Source organism: Monomorium pharaonis, chromosome 3, assembly GCF_013373865.1.
Source record: "Monomorium pharaonis isolate MP-MQ-018 chromosome 3, ASM1337386v2, whole genome shotgun sequence".
NCBI classification, from domain to species: domain Eukaryota; kingdom Metazoa; phylum Arthropoda; class Insecta; order Hymenoptera; family Formicidae; genus Monomorium; species Monomorium pharaonis.
In genome coordinates, this window is record NC_050469.1 from 14662304 (window position 1) to 14682148 (window position 19845).

A 19845-nucleotide genomic window follows, 5' to 3' on the forward strand; every position below is an offset into this window, starting at 1 on the left:
AACGATCGGGCATATATTTTTATCAAACCGCTTTTTTATTGAACGAAAGCTCTGAATGAAGACATGCCTAGCTTCTAGCCTAGTTTTAGCATAAAACTTTCTAACTTTACTAACTTAAAGATAGAATGATATAAGAGGAAACTGCGAATGCAGACGCGTGATACCATATAAGATTGTAATCGTATCTTTATTAAAGTTTAGTTACACAAGTCGCACATTCGCGCCGTTGTACACAGAATTAATATGGAAGTGACTTACCGTACGTAGTAGCTAGAGAGAGTAACGTTTTTTTGTTGATGAAACTACATACTCCGATCGTCATACGTCTGGATGACCGAAACATTTACAATCGACTCTGGGTGATCTCTTTAACATCCATCGCGCATTCCAAGATATTTCGAGAATCGTTTGGATGTCGAATGTTCCGTCTTGCAGACGTATAGATATGTTAACTATGATGATGATGATTATCACTTTTATGAAGATACATATAAAACACTAGCGGAGAAATCTAATTTAATTCATATAAAAACTTTTTTGTTTTATTTGTTATTCATCCTATTTTAAAATCCGTTATTAATTGTGAATAAACGAGATAAATGAGAGAAGATTAAATAATGCGATGACAACGATAATCCGCCGGCGTCATCGGTGATAAGATATGAGAGCTGAGTAATCGAGTAAATGCCCTTGCGAAAGTGTGTCAGCTTGTCGAGTAACGTCGGCAGGAGAATAATATTCGTCTTCTCGATTGGGCTTTCTTTTTCGATCAACCTTTGACAATATCATTTCAGAGCCGCGGCGTTCGCCTCGTTCATGTATACATTTCAAACACCGAAATTTTAACGGACGGTTCGAAACAATCATTTCTGCCTGCCGCCGACCGAGAAAGCTGATAATAGTAGGTTCCTCTCTAATTCGAAACTATCGAGCATTATATCGGATACGCCTTAAAAGTTAGAGCTAAACGGCGAACGGGTGACAGAGCTCGCACGTGTCACGTGTGCAAAACGCACTCTGATATACATATACGTATGTACCTAAGTTCCTCAAAAAATATCGATTTGCGTGTTTTTCTTTTTCTGCCACTTATAAAACGAAATAACGCGACGTTGCCTAGGAGGAAGTAAAGCGTTACTTGGACGGAGGGTCTAATACTTTGCCGTTGGTGCGCACTTTGATGTTGTACCTGTAGGCCGGTTCCGCCTCTGGCAGGATCGTGCTACTGTCGTCGTCCTGGTCCTTCATCATCGCCGAATCCGCCGCCGACGCCGACGCCGCCGCCGCCGCCGCCGACGACGACGACGACGACGACAACGACGACGCCGTGTCCGCCGGTTGATCATTGACGTAGTCCTGTACGCTGTCGTACGGACCAATCGTGTGGGCGTCCTCGAGACCGTTGTTCGGCAATTCAGTCTCCGCGGTCAGGTCGCCGTAATCGGGGGACTCGCGATGCTCCATCTTCATCTCCGACGAGAAGGAGGAGGAGGCGGAGGATACGACGGGACGGGAGGCCGACGGCCGCAGGACCTCGCGAGTCTCGAGACCGTCGAAGACGCTGTCCTTGCGCGCCTGAGACGCCACGGCGACGTGCCCGGTGAACAGGCTCGCGATGTCCGGGATGTCGTCCGGTCTGATGTCGTCCAGGTTCCCGACGACGGGTGTGCGCTCGCGCTCGTTACCGTCGTCGAACAGCGACGTCGCCGATGCCGTCGTTCCCGTGTGCTGATGCTGCTGTTGATGATACTGATTGCCAGATGCGGGAGCGGCCGTGGTAATTAGCCTGCTGACGACCGGGTCCTCTGACAGTTTCTCGCCCACGGACGTGTCCGCTTCCGATGATGTCGCTTCCCGCTCGTTCTCGGCGTCGATACCCGAATCGTGGTGATCGTCGATGTTGGCGCCGTCGATTCCATGATCACTCGCTTGGTCGTCGCTGGCTGGCACCGAGGTGGTCGTGATGTAGGGCCTATGATTTCTGAAAAGACAAACGGGTTCGTTCAACATTCTCTTGTCGCCGTGGTTTTTTTTATCAATTAAAATCATTAATTTCTTGCGAAATCTATTAAGGTATTTACAATTAAATTAGTGTCAAGTTAATCTTACAGTTATTAGTGGCTTAATTTAAGCGCCGTATTAATAGCAGCGAAAAGCATAGCTTCACGTCAATGGATTAACATAAATGTTTTTATAGCAATTATTTATATTGAAGTCGTGTGTGTGTGTGTCTGTGTGGGTGGATGGGTGTGTGTGTGTGTGTGTGTGTGTGTGTGTGTGTGTGTGTGTGTGTGTGTGTGTGTAAGAAGTGCATCGTTTGCGTATCGTTTATCGTACGTCAAGAAGCGAGAGAGTAATTGCGTTATTAAGAATAAGCTGAAGAGGCATCTGCTGGAATTCCGTATCGTGGCTGAGGTATTCTCATTCATCGACACTTATGCCCCGAAGCTATTAACTATGTGAGTAAGATCCCGAAGAACTGGTTTAACATTGGCGAGTCAAGATCCAGAGCGTCTCGATCATCGCAATAATCGTTTCCCATTCTATTCCGTGAATTGCGGAAGAAAAAGCGTTCCTCATTTCAAGCTATTTCTATCTCTCGCTATAGTGCACGGGGGGGGGGGGAAAGCTTGTTCCGGTTTACAAGAGTATCACATCGTTTCGCGTCCTCGTAAACTTTAATAAATACTTACGCTGAAAAGGAAAAAAAGAGTTTCCAGTTGTATATTTAACGAGATTGAAATTATAATGACGCGAGACATACTTACGAGTCGCGAATGCGTATAACAATAAATTTTCATATCTCGCTAAAGCCAACCGTCTTCGTATGACTTCCCACATACTTCGGTAGCACGAGGGATAAGCGCGCGCGTTGTACAATTATCGCGATATGTGTTTGCATAGCTTATCGCTGGAGGGCTTCTTTACTTTCTGTCCGTGCATAAGCGAGATTCGCTTAGAGTACACAGGTATTCTCCCTTTTTCTTTCTCTTTCTCTTTCTCTTTCTCTCTCCTTCCTTACGACTCGTGTATTTTTGTGACAAGTATTATCTCACCTCTTACCCCTGAGTCGCGGAGACTGGAATGCTGCCGTAGTTGTAGTAGTAGCATCGTGTTTGCTCGCAGATAAAGTCCTTCACGAGAGTGCAATCCTGCGCCTCCCAGGCTAACGTAGGTGCCACCATCGCGACGCATCCATCCGCGCTGCCGCTGTCGCCGCTGAAATCGAGAAACTCATGTTTTGGAATTTAAACGAGAATACCTGTTTTGTGGTTAGCTATTCCACGCACGAGTTTCCGGGTGTTAGAACTGCGGAAGAGAGCGGCTGATAACCGCGTCGCTCATAAACAACCACGAGTATGCGGTTCTTCGATCATGAAAAATTATTATTGGCTGTTTGAAACTTGAATGTTGTTCATCATTTCTAGGGTTTAGTGAAGACGCAGACATTCAATTACTTCTCATCGGATATTTCGACATCTCCTGGCGAACATTAACTATTTTTTTTTTTAAACTAAATTAACATTGAAGGCATTACCTTTCGCGCGCCACTCTTTGGGGTTCGGTGCCGGGTGGTACGTCCGCGGGTCTGTTGCCAGGTCGCTTCAGCATGTAGTCGAAGGTGACGTTAAATGGTAGACCCGTGCTCATCCATAAAAACATGTCGGTGCCTAGCTTGTTGCCGGAGGTCCAAAAGTCGTATTTCGTGTAACCGGCGTTCTTCAGGTATTGCGTCATCGTGTCGGCCTTCTCTTTCGTTTCGAAAGACGCCAACTGGAGGCCCAGAGAGCGGCAATACTGATACGCCAGGAAGTAATTTAATTCCGGGCTATAGGGATTCATTCGCGACACAAAGTACTGTATGCCATCCAGCTGAATCGTTGTGATCCTCTGGGCTGTGAACGAAACATTTTACATTTCTCTTTAATACTCAGAGTTGCGTTTGCATCATGTCTCGTTTTAAACGACGCTAGTTAAAACTATGTTACAAACGTACTCAATTGCAGCACGTGTGCAAAATTAGAGTAAATTAGTTGATCCCATTCTCGCGATACGCACGACAATTCGACTGTATACATACGTATGTATGCTTGGCTATATAAAACAACGCAATAACAGCAGTAACAATTACATTTATTAAAGAATTACTTATTTGTAGTAAAATTTATTAATTTTGTACAAAATTCAGTTTCCTGCTATCATAATATATTGTGATTATTTTTTATATTGTTATATTAAAAAAATCTATTTTCTATATACATATATTTATAGTTGAAAAGAGAAAGATTTTTAATTTTATTGAGCATTTCTAGTAACAAAGATATTTTTAGAACGACTTATGAATGGTGTCTCTCGTTCAGTTCCGACAAGGCCACAAATGGCAGTAGAGACACGAGAGAATGCGTTCAGTGAATATTAATGTAGCACTCCATTTTAGTGTCACAGTGCTCGAGAGACTAGCGATCGAGAGAACCGTTATTATTATTAAAAACATCCCTCTATTTTTTTGTCTTTCAATCTAGCGTGCAAAATGACATCGTCATTATAGGAATAGTGGTATTAAAATCAAGATTTTAACTTGGAAACTTTTCAGAGCTTTTTGTTTGTTTATGATCTTCAAATTTAGCTACGACGAAAATTCGAAAACAACTCAAAAAGAGATTGTTTAAATTTATACGTTAAGAAGCATCATTTTCATAGCATTATACACGATACAATAGTGATACAAGGTGTAGCAAGAAGAACGAAATTGAAGCGACGATTTCAGCGTTGTCCGCTTCATAATACGATTTTAATTTCACTCTAAATGCGTACCCTGCCGCGTCGCGTTTTTAGCCGGCTTCACAATGACTGAAGTTTTACGACAAGGGCAGTGTTCACATGATATATCAAGTTGCGAGTTCATTGAACCACGACGGCTATTTGGTTAACTGTACTTATGAATTATGAAGCGCCGAGAAAGAAAGAGAGAGAGAGAGAGAGAGAGAGAGAAACCCCCGAATAGATCCTAGGTGGACGAATGTCCCACGCAACTGATGTCTCTCTCATTGTTTCAAGTCGCGATTGTTCTCTGCTCTATATCACATGTTTACGGCTACGAAGACTGACGATGATAAGAAAAATTGATTTTTTAAGTTTGAAATCAGGAGACATTTGAAGAGGCAGAAAGAGTGAAATGCGAGGGGTATCAAAATGCCACAGTAATTATATGTTTGAGGTGAGTGAATTGAGAGATTTCTTGGTACTCTTGCGTAAGAGAGTTACGAAACAAAAGGGGGCTTTGCTTCGAAGAAAAGAACATGTTCATCCTGTACGTACAAATCACAGTCACGAAATTCAAAAGCCCCATTGATTAACGAGATCGAGATAAAAAGGATCGAAAGATCAAACGCAGGTGGAAAAAAACAAGCGATATTGTTGCTCATTTAATTTTTCGAAAAGACAGACAAGACAGAAATTTGAAACTTCTTTGTTGCGGCACACTGTGGAATCCCGGCGTGATTGAAGTGGGTTTCTCAAGAGACAGAAGCAATTTCGCGAGTGAGCGAACCGCGTCGTTATACAACGGCCGGCGAGGCAAGACACTCGGATATCTCGTAAGAGATATCCGTTCGGCCGGTTGGCAGAAGTCTAGTCACGGCTCTGGATACTTCGTAGAGGCGCATCCGGGGCAAAAACGTTCCGGATCGTGAAGTTGGACGTGCAGGTGGTGGTAAATGACCCGAAGGCCTTGAGACGTCTGCCGCCGGTGTATGCGCGCGCGAAAGAAGAGAAGCGACTAGCCGCTTTAACTACAGCTTCGTTCACATATAATGCGTTCCCGCCGTTTGGCTAATGATACTCGACGAGATTCCCGGTCTAAGAAACGAGTCCACGTATACGAACAACGCTCGATCCTCTATAAACGGTCACGGTAAACGTTCATCTGCGTGTGTAATTTCTTTCTCCCTCCCCTATTTTTAATGACCACAAATAACGAGCATTTGAATACCCTTCGTGCACAGGGTTATCTCTTCTCGCAGGATGTAATACTACTTTTCCTTACAGATACGAATACATGCGTAAATAACAAATTTACCCCTTTCGGCATACGAATATTTTATTTAAAAAAAATAAATAAATTTTTACTTTTTAAATTTGTTTTTGTTTAATAATTTAAAGGTAGTGGTTTTTGTCAAAATTTTAACAAGATTTTTGTAGACTTTGAGTACTGCATTATAATGGGTAGAATTAAAAAGAAAAAAAAGAAATTCTCTGAAGAGACGCGATATACCCAGTGTATTATGTGCCGTTTGTGTTCTACCATCGGTTGTTTCCGGTCTTAACTTTGAATGCGTTGACAGTTGGCGTAGAGTTCTTTTAATGATCAAAAAGTGCTTCGAAAACATCAAGTAATAAAGAAAAGTTTTAAACTATAAAAATATATTTGAAGGGAACAGTATTAATAATTATTAATTAAAATAGTGAGAATTAGAGAAAATTGGAAATTCAAATATAAAATAAATATTTGAAGTTGGTTCAGAAACTTAAACTATATATGATATAAAAATATAATGAAAGGAAATGTATGTCATCTTCACAAAATATTTATATACTAAACTACTTATAGTGAAATATATATATATAATATTTAAATTTAGTCAATTCTATTTAATTTTCTCAATTGTACAATTTTATCTTTTTTATAATTTGGCAATTTTCTTTAATCAATTTTTATCAAAATGTTTATGTCGTTTTCACGAGTAACATCGCGCGTTAAGTGGACGATCAGAAGATGTCGAAGAGAGTGTACCCAACGTGTCCGTAATGAAGTTAAGAGAACAATCATTTCATAATAATGAAGACGTCACCGCGGGTGTTAAAGCGAACACGAACGAGCCGGCATTGTGTCGTGGTGCAAAAGGGTACTAACCTGAAGCGAAGACCGCGACGACGAAGAGCAACAGGATGATCTTCATGTTAGCGTGCCGATTACTGTGTTGGCAGTGCGGCGATCAAGCAGTCAGTCGTTTCCGTTTCCGATTCTCTTCCCTCTCTTTCTCTCTTTTTAGCTTTATCTCTCCCTCTCTCTCTCTCTCTCTCTTTCTGTTCGGAATACACCGGATGTTAGTGTTAGGGTCGCGTTCTCGGACTGGCTTCTCGCTGCGCCGTGAGCCCCCTTAAGAGTCTTCTGCCCGGATCCCAGAGGAGGGGGTCGTTGAAGATGATTCACTGGCTAACCTAGAGCAGGAGCCCAACGCGCGAAGGGGACGGCGGCGGTGGCGGCGGTGGTGGCGACGACGATGATGATGACGAAGTTGACAATGATCGACCGCATGAAGACAAATTGAAAAGTAATCAAACCGCATTAAAAAAAAAAAAAAATCACAGGTGACAAGATCGAAGAAAAAAGACACAGTGGACGTTCATGCTGAACAACGTGTAGGCATACCCCGCGATCGATGACGCTTTAATTCGGCACGGATCGTTCTTCTCTCCTTCCACCCTTAACTGCAAAGATGATGTGCAAAATCGAGGATAAATATTAGAGTCCGGAGGAATGCCTTTCTCGTCGCGGCCGTGATGTATTCGAGAGAGGTGAACCGTGGAGACGTTTAACGAAAGGAATCTTTCTCGACAGACGAACAAAAAAAAAACGTATTCTCGGACACTTGACAGGTTGTTTTTAACGATTAGAGATTTAGATAACTTGAATAAGACGTCCGGGGAATAATTTTATTCCGGCTGAGTGTCGCGAGTACCGAGCAACACGTACGCATCTTCATGTCGGATAATAAATTAATCAACTTCGATCGATCATCATCGTCGTTAAGGCAAACAATTATTTTTGCAACAAGAACCGCGGTCACTCCAGTTGTCGAAGGAGCAGCCGGCTTGTCAGACTTGCGTGGATACTCTCTCGTTGGCGCGATTGTAAATTAGCGCGCAACGTGCGATTACGTCGGTTAATTATATTAACTAGCAAAGTCGTCGTATGAGTAATGTTTGCTCGGCGAAGAGGTACGTATAATCCATTTGCAAGCGGTGTATCGCGCGGACGTGAAATAATGGAAGGGCGAGTAATAGCAAGAACGTCGTTATCCCCGGTATCGATCAACGTAGCGTTTACGTTAATCCCATTAATAACATCTGTAAGCTCTCGCTCGCGCGCTTACTTTGTTCCCGACTGTAACACTGTAAATCCGTCTTCGCCGTAACCATCGTAACGCCGGTCGCTTTTCTTACGCTCGCGGTACGGAATTTTACTTTGCCGCCGATCTTCACGGTTCTCCGTGGATTTGTATCGACGGCGAGCGGCAAAAAGACGCCGGGTTTCAAGGCAGACTTCATTTCTGAACGCCTCCTCTTTGAACGAGGTATACCTATCCTCTTGTACGCCCCGATATCGTCTATCCCTAAAAATTCGCCTCGACTTCATTCGTCTGCGTAGCGACACGCACGATCGTGCCGCTCAAATCCAACGCTAATTGCAACAAATCGCCTGCCTCCGAGAAGGAAATCCGTAAATTATACCTTTGATCAGCGGAAGGCCGGCTCTCGGTAAATATTGTTTCACTTGGATACCTGGACCTCGAGTTTAGAACGCGTAAACCGAGACTCGATTATCAATACGCGACCAAGTTTCATCTAAAATATCGGTCTATCTGATGATACGTGTAAACCTCTTATTGATGATTCTGTCGAATAAGAGTGTGTTCGAGGAGACGCTATTAGCGCTATCAGCATCAGTCTATCCTTGTTCTACTTTTAATGAGTAATGAAGATAGACTGATGCTGGTAGCTCTAATAGCGTCTCCCCGAACGCACTCTTATTCGACAGAATCAAAGGAGAGCGTCACGCGTGCTTCAACTGGGCGCTTTCCTCGCGTCCTTTGGCGCCGTCCTGTTCTCCCGGCGCTCCTTATCTCTTTCGGAGCGCGCATCGTCATCGCAAGCCCCGAATGGAATTCTAGCTCACCGACGCGTGACCACGCGGTAACACGCATACGCATCGCAGATATCGCGGTGCGGCGCGTGCGAGGGCTACCGGGCTCGTCTCAATTAAGCTTTCGGATGATTAACGATACGAGATTGTATCGTGGAACGCGTCACCTCGGTCGCCACAGGTTAACGAGTTATCGCATTCCTCGTGTGTCCTGCGTTTCATTTGGTCGTCGTTGATCGATCGGCGAGAGAGTCATCGATCTACGTATTCCTTGCGAGCTATCTCGTCTCTCTCTCGAGAGAGAGATATTTCGCAATCTTAATGCACGCGAAATGCCGACGCTTTTTTCGGGACCACGATATTTCGTGTCGGATATTTCGGTAATTGAAATTTTATTTCATCATTGTTGTCGAGCGTTTGAAACGTTTGTCCCTGAAACGTCGACAAGACTCTCCCGAACTTTAGGTTTGTTATTAAAATTTGACGTTTATCTCGACGTGGGCAGTTTAATACGAGGAAGTTTTGTTTGCATTTATTTATTATTTGCGTTTCATTTTCAGTTTTTTTCTTTTGTTTCGATTTGTTTATTTAATTACATATTTAGTACATATTCTTTCTATAATATTTCTCGCAGCGAAGACTCTTCATCTTTTAACCAGAGCCGTGCAAAAAATGTTTAAATATTTGATTATGTTATTTAAATATATTTCTACTTGTTTCTGTTACAATGAAACTGTAATCGGTATCGAATAAATCGGCGCGAGTCCATATCGATAACGCGGATCGCAAAAAGATTCGCGTTTCAAGGCAGGCTTCATTTCTGTCCACGTGTTCTCGTCTGATCCGGGGGATCGATCCACCTGTTCTTGGGATATATCGCGAGTGAATATTGGCTCGTCGTTCGTTCACAATATCGAAACGGGTACGAGACGAACCGAACGCATCTCTATACGTTCCGAAAAGAAAACGCAGCGCGTCTCCCGATCCATTCCCCTTGTATCTCGGCCCCTCTCTCTCCCTCGTCGTCGTACACGACGGTATTATCGCTCTCGCGAGGATTCTGCCTGGTACAGCGGAATCATCGGATCAATGATCAGATACGCGTCATGTTATTTCTGGTACGTGGCTCACTGTGCGGGCGATCGTGAGCAAAAAGGACCTTGCGTGACATCCAAGACCTACCGCACAACGGAAACCGTCTCTCTATTTATGTCTCTATCTCCCTCTTTCTCTCTTTCTCTCTCCGCGCAACGTTCGCTTGCAGTGCAGCTCTTGCACGGGAGGATGCCGTGCCGCGAGCTTAATGACAGGGTAGCGCGCCGTTGACGGTTTCCTTCGTGGACCGCGCGATTCAGGAATGCAGATGAATCGGCCGGAGAGGCGTTTCGCAATTCCCTTCGTAGCGACTACTTCATTAAACGCGTCCTGATACAGGACGCGATCTTGTGGATCTTATCAACGGAGAAGAGTGTTTTTACTAGAGAGAGAACCGATATTCTCCCTCGACCGAGGAAGATTCATCGTATTCCTCGTATTACCGTGACACGTCTTTTCTTTAATACCGAGATGAGGCATTGCAATAAAATTATTAATCAATTTTTGCGCTTAAATTGTAGATTCACGATTCCAAGAGAAAATAGGATATTCGGTTGCGGTAACTTTGTTCAGATTTTCTGTGCGTATCGTGAACGCTCGGGCTTATACCTTGCGGCGTAAGTCACGTTCCACGTTCCGGTACCTTGGTATAGGTCAGTTTAACAGGTTGGGTTTCCATCGCGGTATTCCCGTGGGAATGCATCGCGTTCGCTCGAGTGTACTTAGGTCCGATGAGGCTTACGGGGTAAGGGTTCTCTTCTCTATATAGTGATAGGTGAGACGAAAGCAGAAGCTCGGTGTACTGGATAAACAAGCGATTCTCTACCACCACCACCACTATTACCATCACGTTGTCTCCTCGTCCTTCTGTTCTCCCTTACCATTACTTTTCTCTCTCGTTTCATTTTCTTCTTCATCTTCGTCTTTTCCTTCTTCTCCTTCTTCTTCTTCTTCTTCCTCCTCCTCCTCCTCCCCCCTTTCGCTTGATCCGCTCCATGCGAGGGAGACGCTAGGAACAACTTCTCACAGCCGCGCCAAGGGACTTGGTCTTTTTTTGCTAAAACAAAAGCGAAGACGGGGTACGCCGCGGCGGCCAGCGGCGGTCAGCGGCGACCAAGAGGAAGAAGAGTGGAAGGCGGCTGGAACAGGAAAGTTGAGGAGAGGCGAGGAGCAGGATGCCACAGGGAGATTCTTGCCGAGGTCTATTTCAAGCCCTGCCAGCAATCGCTATGTAAGGTCCTCTTCTTTCCCTTCCTCGCATCTCTTCTCATCTTTTTCTCGTCCGGACCCCACCGCCCCTGTTGCTCTTACCGCTACCCCCTTCGTCTCTCTGCCCCGAGAGCGCGTTTCTCTTCCTCTCCTTTTTTCTATGTGTACGGAACTCTCGGTTTTACCTCGCGAACAGCCTCGGACCGAGACGATCGGAGGAGCCATACTGCCCCGAAGGCATCGTCGGCGTTTGCTCCTCCATTTTGATACCTCTAGGACAGTGATCCTCATGCGGTATTTCGCGATTGATTGAGGGAACACGGAGAGTTTTAGGCGCATCTATAAATTTTCTCCGCGACAAGGGATGAATTTCAGGCAAACGGATAATAAATCGACGAAACAAATTTCGAAATGATATTCTTCCTACAAATTCGAAGAGAGATCGATAATTTTGATATTTTACATATTTTACCACACATATACTAATTTGCAAAAAAATTTATAACAATTCTGCGAATACCGTCTTTGACAATAGCTGGATACATCTTTCCGTATTCGATTCTCAGAAATAGTGAAGCAACGTCGAGGAAGGGAATCGACTCGACAGCCGGGGGGGATAAGGTACCAAAAGGCGGGAGTATTTATAGAATTCGGTTCTATGCCGAAAGAATCTCCAATTATAAATGTGTGCGGGAGTGGCCGAGCGACTTCATAGTACGAAAGGGCCGCACGACCTTGCACACTTTTTTATGGTTCACTCTTTGGGAACCATAATTCAGTTAGTGCCAAAACAGCTTACGGATTTACTCTTTTTTTTTTTTTGCAGAGTTTTAAAACAGTGACTCTCACCTACTGATTTTAGTCCTTCAAATACTTTTACGATGCAACGTAACTCTTTTCGTCAGAAATTGTACAATATATTAACAAGTAATTTGATGAGTGGCGGTTCATACGACATATATATATTCGGAGGAATTTATATGCCCAACATCAATGTTACCGGTTTGCCGAGCATGATAGTAACATTTGAAAGTTTTCATTTGTTATTATAATTTGTTAATCTCTTTCAGTTGAAAATTAGCAACAGTATAATGTGACAATGGTTAACAATTTCTCTTTTATTTGCTTCAAAATGTTATAAACAAAAGTTTTTCTCTTTATATTAAAAAAATCCAAGAATTGTAAAAAATAAAACTTATTTTTTCATTTTTATATTACGACAAAATGGTAAAACGGATAAAATGTAATCTTGGAAAGTGTAAACGTAGACATGTAATTACAGGAGAGTATTGGATTTTTACTCCAAGTTTTACTCAAACCTTGCATGACGGGAGATCGCAACCGTGAAACAGCGTTTGGCGTCTCGTTTTTCCTTGCATAACTACATTGTCCGGATAATCAATCATTATGTAGAAGACGGGAGGCGGGGTATGGAGGCTCCAAGTTGAGAACATCCCCTTCGACTACCGATCGTAGTTCTCCGGAGCACGGTTCATCGATTACGTACCCGCGTATCTTATTATGTAGACGCTGTCTCTCTCTCTCGCTGGATATATTTAGACAGTTCGTTTCTCGCGGGATATAATGAAATCATAGCAGCCGCACGGAATGTGACGTGGTGGAATCATGCGTGGAATACGTAATATCACGGGCGCGATTGAATGCGTTATCGATGCGCCGGTCTCCTCATTCTTTTTTTTTCCCCTTTCTTCCTTTTTTCTCTCAATGCGCGACGGACGCAATTAATGACGGAACACTCGAATGAGGCGTAATAGCGAGCCATAGAGATCGCGAATTATTCGGAAAAGTTGATCATTCCGCGTTGCCACGGCCGCTTTACTCACGCCCTTGTTGCGGTTACGTGCCTGGGGTTTAAGAGAGGACGACCTAGAACCTGAAACCGTGAACCTGAACTCGCTTGCGATTACGGGGTCGAGGTGAAGAGGTTTGCCCCCCTGAAGGTTTTAACACGATCCGCCAGCTCGTTACGTACGGCTATGGCAGTGGCGGGATTTTTTGCCTCCCGAGAAAAATATCCCTCTACACGCGCGAGTACGTATTCACGAGGTATTCACGCGCTCTCATGCCGGGCATGTAAAAATAATTTACACGCGGCAGCGCGCACCATTATCCTTACATATGCAGATTGGACGTACGCGACGCGACGTACGCAACAAAGTGCCCTGGTAAAGCGTGATCAGCTTAATACCAGATTTATTCCTATGTATTCAGGCAATTGCGCGGAATGAAGTGTAATTTTCTTTTCAGTACATCGCATTACCGCATTTTTCTTTCTGCGTGTGCGACTGTGTGCTGATAATTGCATGCAATATGGGTTTTCTTTTTGGTGCAATAAATGTAATTTTATATATATGTAGTGTGTGTGTGTGTGTTTTTTACGTACTATTTCATTGACTGATTAACTGATAGTTATTGCTGTGCTTTACAACGATGTTAATTTTTTATTATTTGCACCGTATATTTTAAATATAATATTGTAGGTACGCAATAAATTAAATTTAATTAAAAATTACAACACAATATCTTTGAAATTTTTATTTCACTTCGCGTTTTGTATCGTTAGAATTGATTGAACTCAGACAGGAGGCAGAGGGAGGGGGGCAGGGGTAGGATCGCGTAGGAAGAACCGGTAAGAGCAGTATAATTTTACGAATGGCAGTTCTTTTTGATACCTACCAGTTTTATCAGTGATCGTCCGATAACAGTATGACCGGAAATTGCAAATCGTGTGGACACTCAGCTGCCCTAAGAAGATTAATCAACAGCAAAGAGAGAGAGAGAGAGAGAGAGAGAGAGAGAGAGAATCTCGTGACCGTCGTGCTGCCTCGGAGTGCAGTCGCTTCAGTTCTATGTAATATCACGTCTCTCGAATTAGAGAGAATGAGGAAGACGGATAAAAGTGGCTAATATATCGTCGAATCATTTAATCCATGAATCTCTATTAAAAACGACCGTGCTATCTGGTCGGTCTATTTCTAGAATAATTTATTGGAGATTCCATCATGAGAATCTCCAGCCATTTGCATTAGACATCCTGCGTGTGTTTGTAATGTCATTTCATATCGACATCTTGAGAAAACACTTTGGAAAACACTCTCGGCGCTTAGAATTTCGCTCGCACTCGCAAAAACCCCGCGAGGAAGCGGCGCATTTTGTTCCTCGCGAGAGAAAATCGCGTCGGCGCACATTTTAGTGGGAGACGAGACGAGTGCCTTCGGAGAAACGGTTGACGAGGGAGAGAGAGAGAGAGAGAGAGGGAGGGAAGGAGGGAGAGAGGGGTGGGAAGGCATAGAAGAAGCGAATGGATTTGCTCGCCCTTTGCCGTCCGTAGAAAAAGGGTCGACTCCGGCCGGAGACCTTGGGTCGGAAGAGGAATGCAAATCGAGACCGGTCACGAATATTCTAATGTGCAGTTAGTCCTTACACGACGATTGCGAGAGAATCGTCATTCGGTTTCCTCCACCAGCGCAACGCCATGATTGCACCTGGGGACGCGTGTTTGCGCGTCCAGCATACCCGGCTCGATCCTCGATTAGATGCCTCGCGTACCTCCGAATAACGCTGGAACGCTGGAGATGACGATGTCGAATCTCGTTACGACCGACGTATTTGCGGTATTTTTAGTATCGTAAACAGGCAAACAGGTTGCCGTCCTTTTCCAATTAACGCTCGCAATAGCCTCTCGATGTTGCCGTTGATTAAGCTAGATGTATCGGGGAATGACCGACCGAAGAGAATCGTTATGCAGATCGTTCAACTTGTTCGCTGAAAACTTTATCTATCTTTTATCGAATTCGCAGTTTCCTCAGACGCTAGCTAATTCTCTTATATGCTAGTTATTTTTGTACCATATAATTTTATATATAAAACGTTCACAGGTATAATACGCTTTCTTTAGCGCTTTCGTAATACGAAGGTGTTTATGACATCTATGATATATATCAGGATGTTATGCACTTTTGCGTGTGTAACGATGCTGGCAACGTGTTACGAAACGCGACGCGACGCGTTCCCGCGACAAAATCGCGTTCATGAGAGCGCGAGATTTAAAGACGTGGAAACGTGAAGTCGTGAAGGGGGGAGGGGGGAGGGGGGGGAGGGGAAACATCCGCTGGCGGCTGCTGCACGATCAAACCCCGGGATAACCTCGGAGAAAATGCTGCTAGACCGTAGGCATACACAAGAGGGGACGACGGAGATAGATGCGAGCGGACATGATGGTAGTAAAGTTCACGGAAGAAATACACGATACGCAGAAGAAGGCCCATAGGAAAGCACAAGTTCCCAAGGAGGAGAGGATTTCGCTTTACGATCGCAAGAACGGACCGCGAGTTCTCGTTTCCGCTCGTCTCTTCTTCGATTTTGTTCCGCCGGCCATTCCGAGAATTCTCGCGATCTCCGATATCTTACTGGCCCTTTTTTGTATGCGCCCGTTCTTGCCGCGCGTTACTTTTCTACGACTAGATTTATGCCTCGCTTACGCGGAGGTCGTAACGCGAGTGCGAAGCTTAATGGGCGGAAAGGCAAAATTAGTGCAAGTCTAACATCGATTATTATACTTCGGAGAATCCCGAGATTGGCGTGTTTGTATCAACAATTTGAATCTACGGCTTACGCTTATAATCAATTAGAGCATCAACGGCGACGATCGACCGAATCTTCAATCGAAAAACTCAGACAGGCAGTTTCAGTTGTACGAAGGAGGATTCGCGAGTATCCGATCGTTTATAAAATACTCGCGGTATCACGTAACGTAAAAGCGGTATCCTTTGAACGTTTGACACGGAGCAAGTCCGAGACGAACGGTCGGTTACGTGTAATTTGTACAGGATCTCTCCTTCACGGAGGTGAGAGAAGTTCGCAGTCAAGGTTCTCACCTCGAAGTCATTGACATTGCCAGCCGACACGAAGAGACTGATACTAGCCATTATATGAAACGATTAATAAAAGCGACACTCTCATTGTATAGTCATTCAATTATCGTTTCCAAACACGTGACTCATCGCGAGTCCCTTCTACATTAGACACGCATCGTCGAAAAGATTTCCAACGTTCGGAAACTGCGGAACAATTATTAAACGACAGCATTGTAGAAATTTAAATGTATAATTGTTATTATCCACTAGAGGCGTGCAAATAGTTGGAATTCGAATTGAATCGATATAGATAGACATATTTACCTGATAAATGAGTTTGACGAGAAGTTGGAACACCCGATCTGGTTAATGTTGAAACCTGCATCTTTCTGATTATGAGTTTAATTTCGGGGAGGGATTTTCGCGTGCAAATCTTATCTCGGATCTCTAGACCTACGGAACGGGGGGAGTCCCCGTCGGGGAGACTCGTTCGCGGATGCAATGCTCTCGCCCGTCAGATGTTGAATGTTCTTAATGGCATTACCTGACGAAGCATTGCGCTTCTCGGCGTGATTTCGTTTCGGTGCGCGTTCTGAAACGTGCGCGGTGCGACCGCTTTTTTGGCGTTGCATGCGTATGATGAGATCTATTATCTCGAATGACTGTCCTCTTTCGCAGGCGGCTTCTGCGGACGTGGCGCGCCGGTGAACGTCCTCTCTCTCTCTCTCTCTCTCTCTCTCTCTCTCTCTCTCTCTCGCGGGCGCGCGGCGGGACACCATCAAGCGTACACCGTCAGCGCGCCGGCATATGAACGGCAGCTCTCGTCTTGTACTTTCGCGGTTTAAATTGCGGTTAAATATAAATAAACAAGCCTTGCGCGCTGCGCTAATTAACAGAGGCTAAAGATATCCGTCGAAAAATGTCTAAATCGACTCCCCAATGCCCTTTCGTGGAACTCTGACGAAACGCGTCGACAAACATTTGTGCACTTTGTCGTGTTACTTCGGCGCAGCTCGAAAAAAAAGAAGAGGCATTTCGTTATTGATAAAGATCAAGATTATATTATACTTATTAGTGCAAAATGACAAGTACGTCGCCGGCAAGACGACAGAGCTATAATTCAGGCGCGACGATCTTCAACGGCTGTCACCTGCCGTGCCCCGCTGGGGCTATTAGCTATGCGCGACGCGAAGGCGTCGCTTCCTCCGACTCGGTTTCCGGCCGCCGGAAACGTCCTTCTAACTGCGGCTGAATCCTTAAATGAAAATGATCTCTCGCGCGGAGGTCCCCTCCGCTTTTCGATCGCCGATGATCGCAATCGTGACGAATCGAACGGCTGCGCCGTTGCGTAATCCGCGCTTCTGCATATGCAGATACATTTAAAGGGAATTGCCGGATATACTTTATGCCGCGAATCTAAACGAGCGTCTTAGGGAATTGGTTAATAAATAATGCTCGCAGATTACCTCTCCCGAGACAGAGAGAGAAAGAGAGAGGGAGGGGGGGGAGGGGGACATAAATATTTCCGATATTCTCGCGCAGCGCAAACGCTCCGGGACGTTAAAATGATCTCATTACGAAGTCGTTCGGAACCCGCGTGCGGTGAATATTGAAACGGGGCAAAGCCCGTAAAAACGAGTGAGAGATATACGGTCGCATCGGGAAGGGCTAGCTCGGAATTTCCAGTCCGCGAGATACCTGACACGAGTTTACGAGTGGATCCGTACGAGGAATGGCTCGCGTTGTTAGAAATATAGCATTTTTGTGTTTTAACGATCGCGTCGTCGGACGCCGAATGGACGTTGCGGAGAGCGCCCGGGTGAACCGGTGTCGATTCCTCTCAGCTCCCTCGTCGTATAGTCTCTTTATGATTCTGTGATCTTCGTTGTCGGCAGCAACCGATACGGTCTGACGAACGAGGACCTGAACCGACGCTGGAGCAATCCCAATCGGATCTATCATCCGGTGATCTATCACACCAAGGGCCTGATGGAATATTGCGCCAGGGTGCTGCAGAGGCCGCCCCACGTTTTCGTCGACTACCACGGCCACTCGCGGAGGAAGAACGTGTTTCTGTTCGGTTGTTCAAGGTCGGGTTCCTGGAGCGCCGCGGACAGGGCGAAACCGGACCAGCCGGTGCAGTATTTGGTAAGGGAATCGAGGCTAGGTAATATTTTTAGATCGCGCGCGCGCGCGGCCGATCATTTATCCTACCGTTTACCTGCCACCGGGCCGACCCGCCGGACGTTTATCACTTTCAGCGACCGTCCTTTCAACGTGAACGTTTTCGATTTGCACGAGCAATTACTCGCTGACAGCCGCCGATTCGTTTCGCGCGTCGCCTCGCCACATTTAATGTCATTAGTTACCGAGAAAGTGCTCCGAGAAAACGTTTCTCCTCTCGGTCCTTGATTCTCGTCCAGAGCCTCGCCGAATGCGATCTCGTAATCTTTGCGACTCTCTTTCTATATCAGATGTTACCGCATCTCATGCAGAGGACCTCGCCGGCTTTCGCTCTGCCGCTTTGCTCCTTCAAGGTCGAAAGGAACAAGGAATCCACCGCCAGGGTCGCTGTATGGCGGCAGTTGGGTGTTCCGAGGTAAACGCCGTGCCGGCTGTGTACGTATGGGCAGATTGAGATCTGGCTCGCAATGAGATTTCGTGTAGCAAGATCGAGGTTACGCGTGTTCCGCGAAAAAAAAAGGATTCTCTCGTCTACTTAAATCGCACGTCATTTTGCAATTAATATTAAAATTAAAATTATTTTTCAAAATTTCTGAATAATTTTATACAACTTTTCAAAACGTTTCGATAATTATTGATAAAATGTCATTTATAAAATCTGTTGAAAGTACTTTTTAGAAATTATACAATGAGATATCTTGTTTGTAGAAATCTTAGAATATTCCAAAAATTTACACATATATTACAAATTCTAAAAAAAAAAAAAAAATATAAACTTTCTCGGCATTTCCAAAAAGTGTTCGAACTCATATAAAAATTCTAAGAAAAAAATTTTTTATTATTGGACAACGTTGAATTATAATCGGAAGAATATGCCGACACCGCACTACTTAATGTTTTATTTGAACAGAAGCTACACGATGGAAAGCAGTTTTTGTGGATGCGATCAAGGCGCATTGACGGGACTACATCTCGACACAGAACACCTCAAAGCCATTGGGAGAGATTTCTGTCAAGCTTTATATATGATGACGGATGACGGTGACGATTGGGCTATTGGAAAGTACGTGTAAAGATATGATTCAGTTTTCGTACAGAAAAATAAATTATTAAGTATAACTTTTTTGAGACTGATTGAAATAAAATATCTGTTAAAAGAAAAAATGCAAAATATCGGGAAGGGAAATGTGTCTCTAGTCTTTGTATCTAATATTTAATCTGCAAATTATTTTCTAAGATCATCATTTTCGAAGAAAATAATTTTTTTTTAATTGTAATTCTCTACGGGTTAGAATAAAAGATTTCTACAGATTGATGTGTTATTGAACGTAGATCAACAGAGCAAGCCTGTTGTCCGAGAATGTGTGTTTTACGAAACTCACGGAAGATACCGAAATGTATTCAAGATAAACACGCTATACATCATACCACGGCTCTTTCTTAGCAAACAAGATAATTAGACAATTGTATTATAAGGCAAGATTTGTGTGTGACCATCCGTGTGTGCATATTACTAATTTAACGCTTTCACTAAGTTATCATCATGTTGCCCTT

The 19845-nt window shown here is 44.3% G+C and overlaps 2 protein-coding genes across 8 annotated transcripts in view; one reads left to right on the forward strand and one right to left on the reverse strand.

Moving 5' to 3' along the window:
- LOC105839872 (cytosolic carboxypeptidase 1) overlaps nt 1-19845 on the forward strand; it is a 31333-nt gene that overhangs the window by 10631 nt on the left and 857 nt on the right. For 3 of the 6 annotated variants that reach the window (XM_012686481.3, XM_028193411.2, XM_012686480.2), the window contains 4 exons: nt 18003-18255; nt 18582-18706; nt 19202-19354; nt 19624-19767. The exons of 1 other annotated variant lie outside the window; for it this stretch is intronic. In XM_012686481.3, the coding sequence (XP_012541935.2) occupies nt 18003-18255; nt 18582-18706; nt 19202-19354; nt 19624-19735 (643 nt within the window). In that variant the 3' untranslated portion in view covers nt 19736-19767. Of the gene's footprint in view, nt 1-18002; nt 18256-18581; nt 18707-19201; nt 19355-19623; nt 19768-19845 lie in introns of those variants that run through there. 2 more of the 6 variants (XM_028193412.1, XM_012686477.3) reach the window with 2 other exon arrangements.
- Nucleotides 24-7323, reverse strand: LOC105839873 (C-type lectin 37Da). 2 transcript variants are annotated; one of them, XM_012686483.3, is made up of 4 exons: nt 6914-7323; nt 3539-3896; nt 3064-3219; nt 24-1981 (listed from the first exon to the last, which is right to left on the reverse strand). In XM_012686483.3, exons 1-4 carry the CDS (start codon nt 6957-6959, stop codon nt 1135-1137), a joined length of 1407 nt encoding a protein of 468 aa, XP_012541937.1. In that variant the 5' UTR covers nt 6960-7323; the 3' UTR covers nt 24-1134. The 2 variants fall into 2 exon arrangements, with proteins under 2 accessions (XP_012541937.1, XP_028049214.1); XM_028193413.2 differs by having other exon boundaries at nt 1847-1981; nt 3057-3219; nt 6914-7315.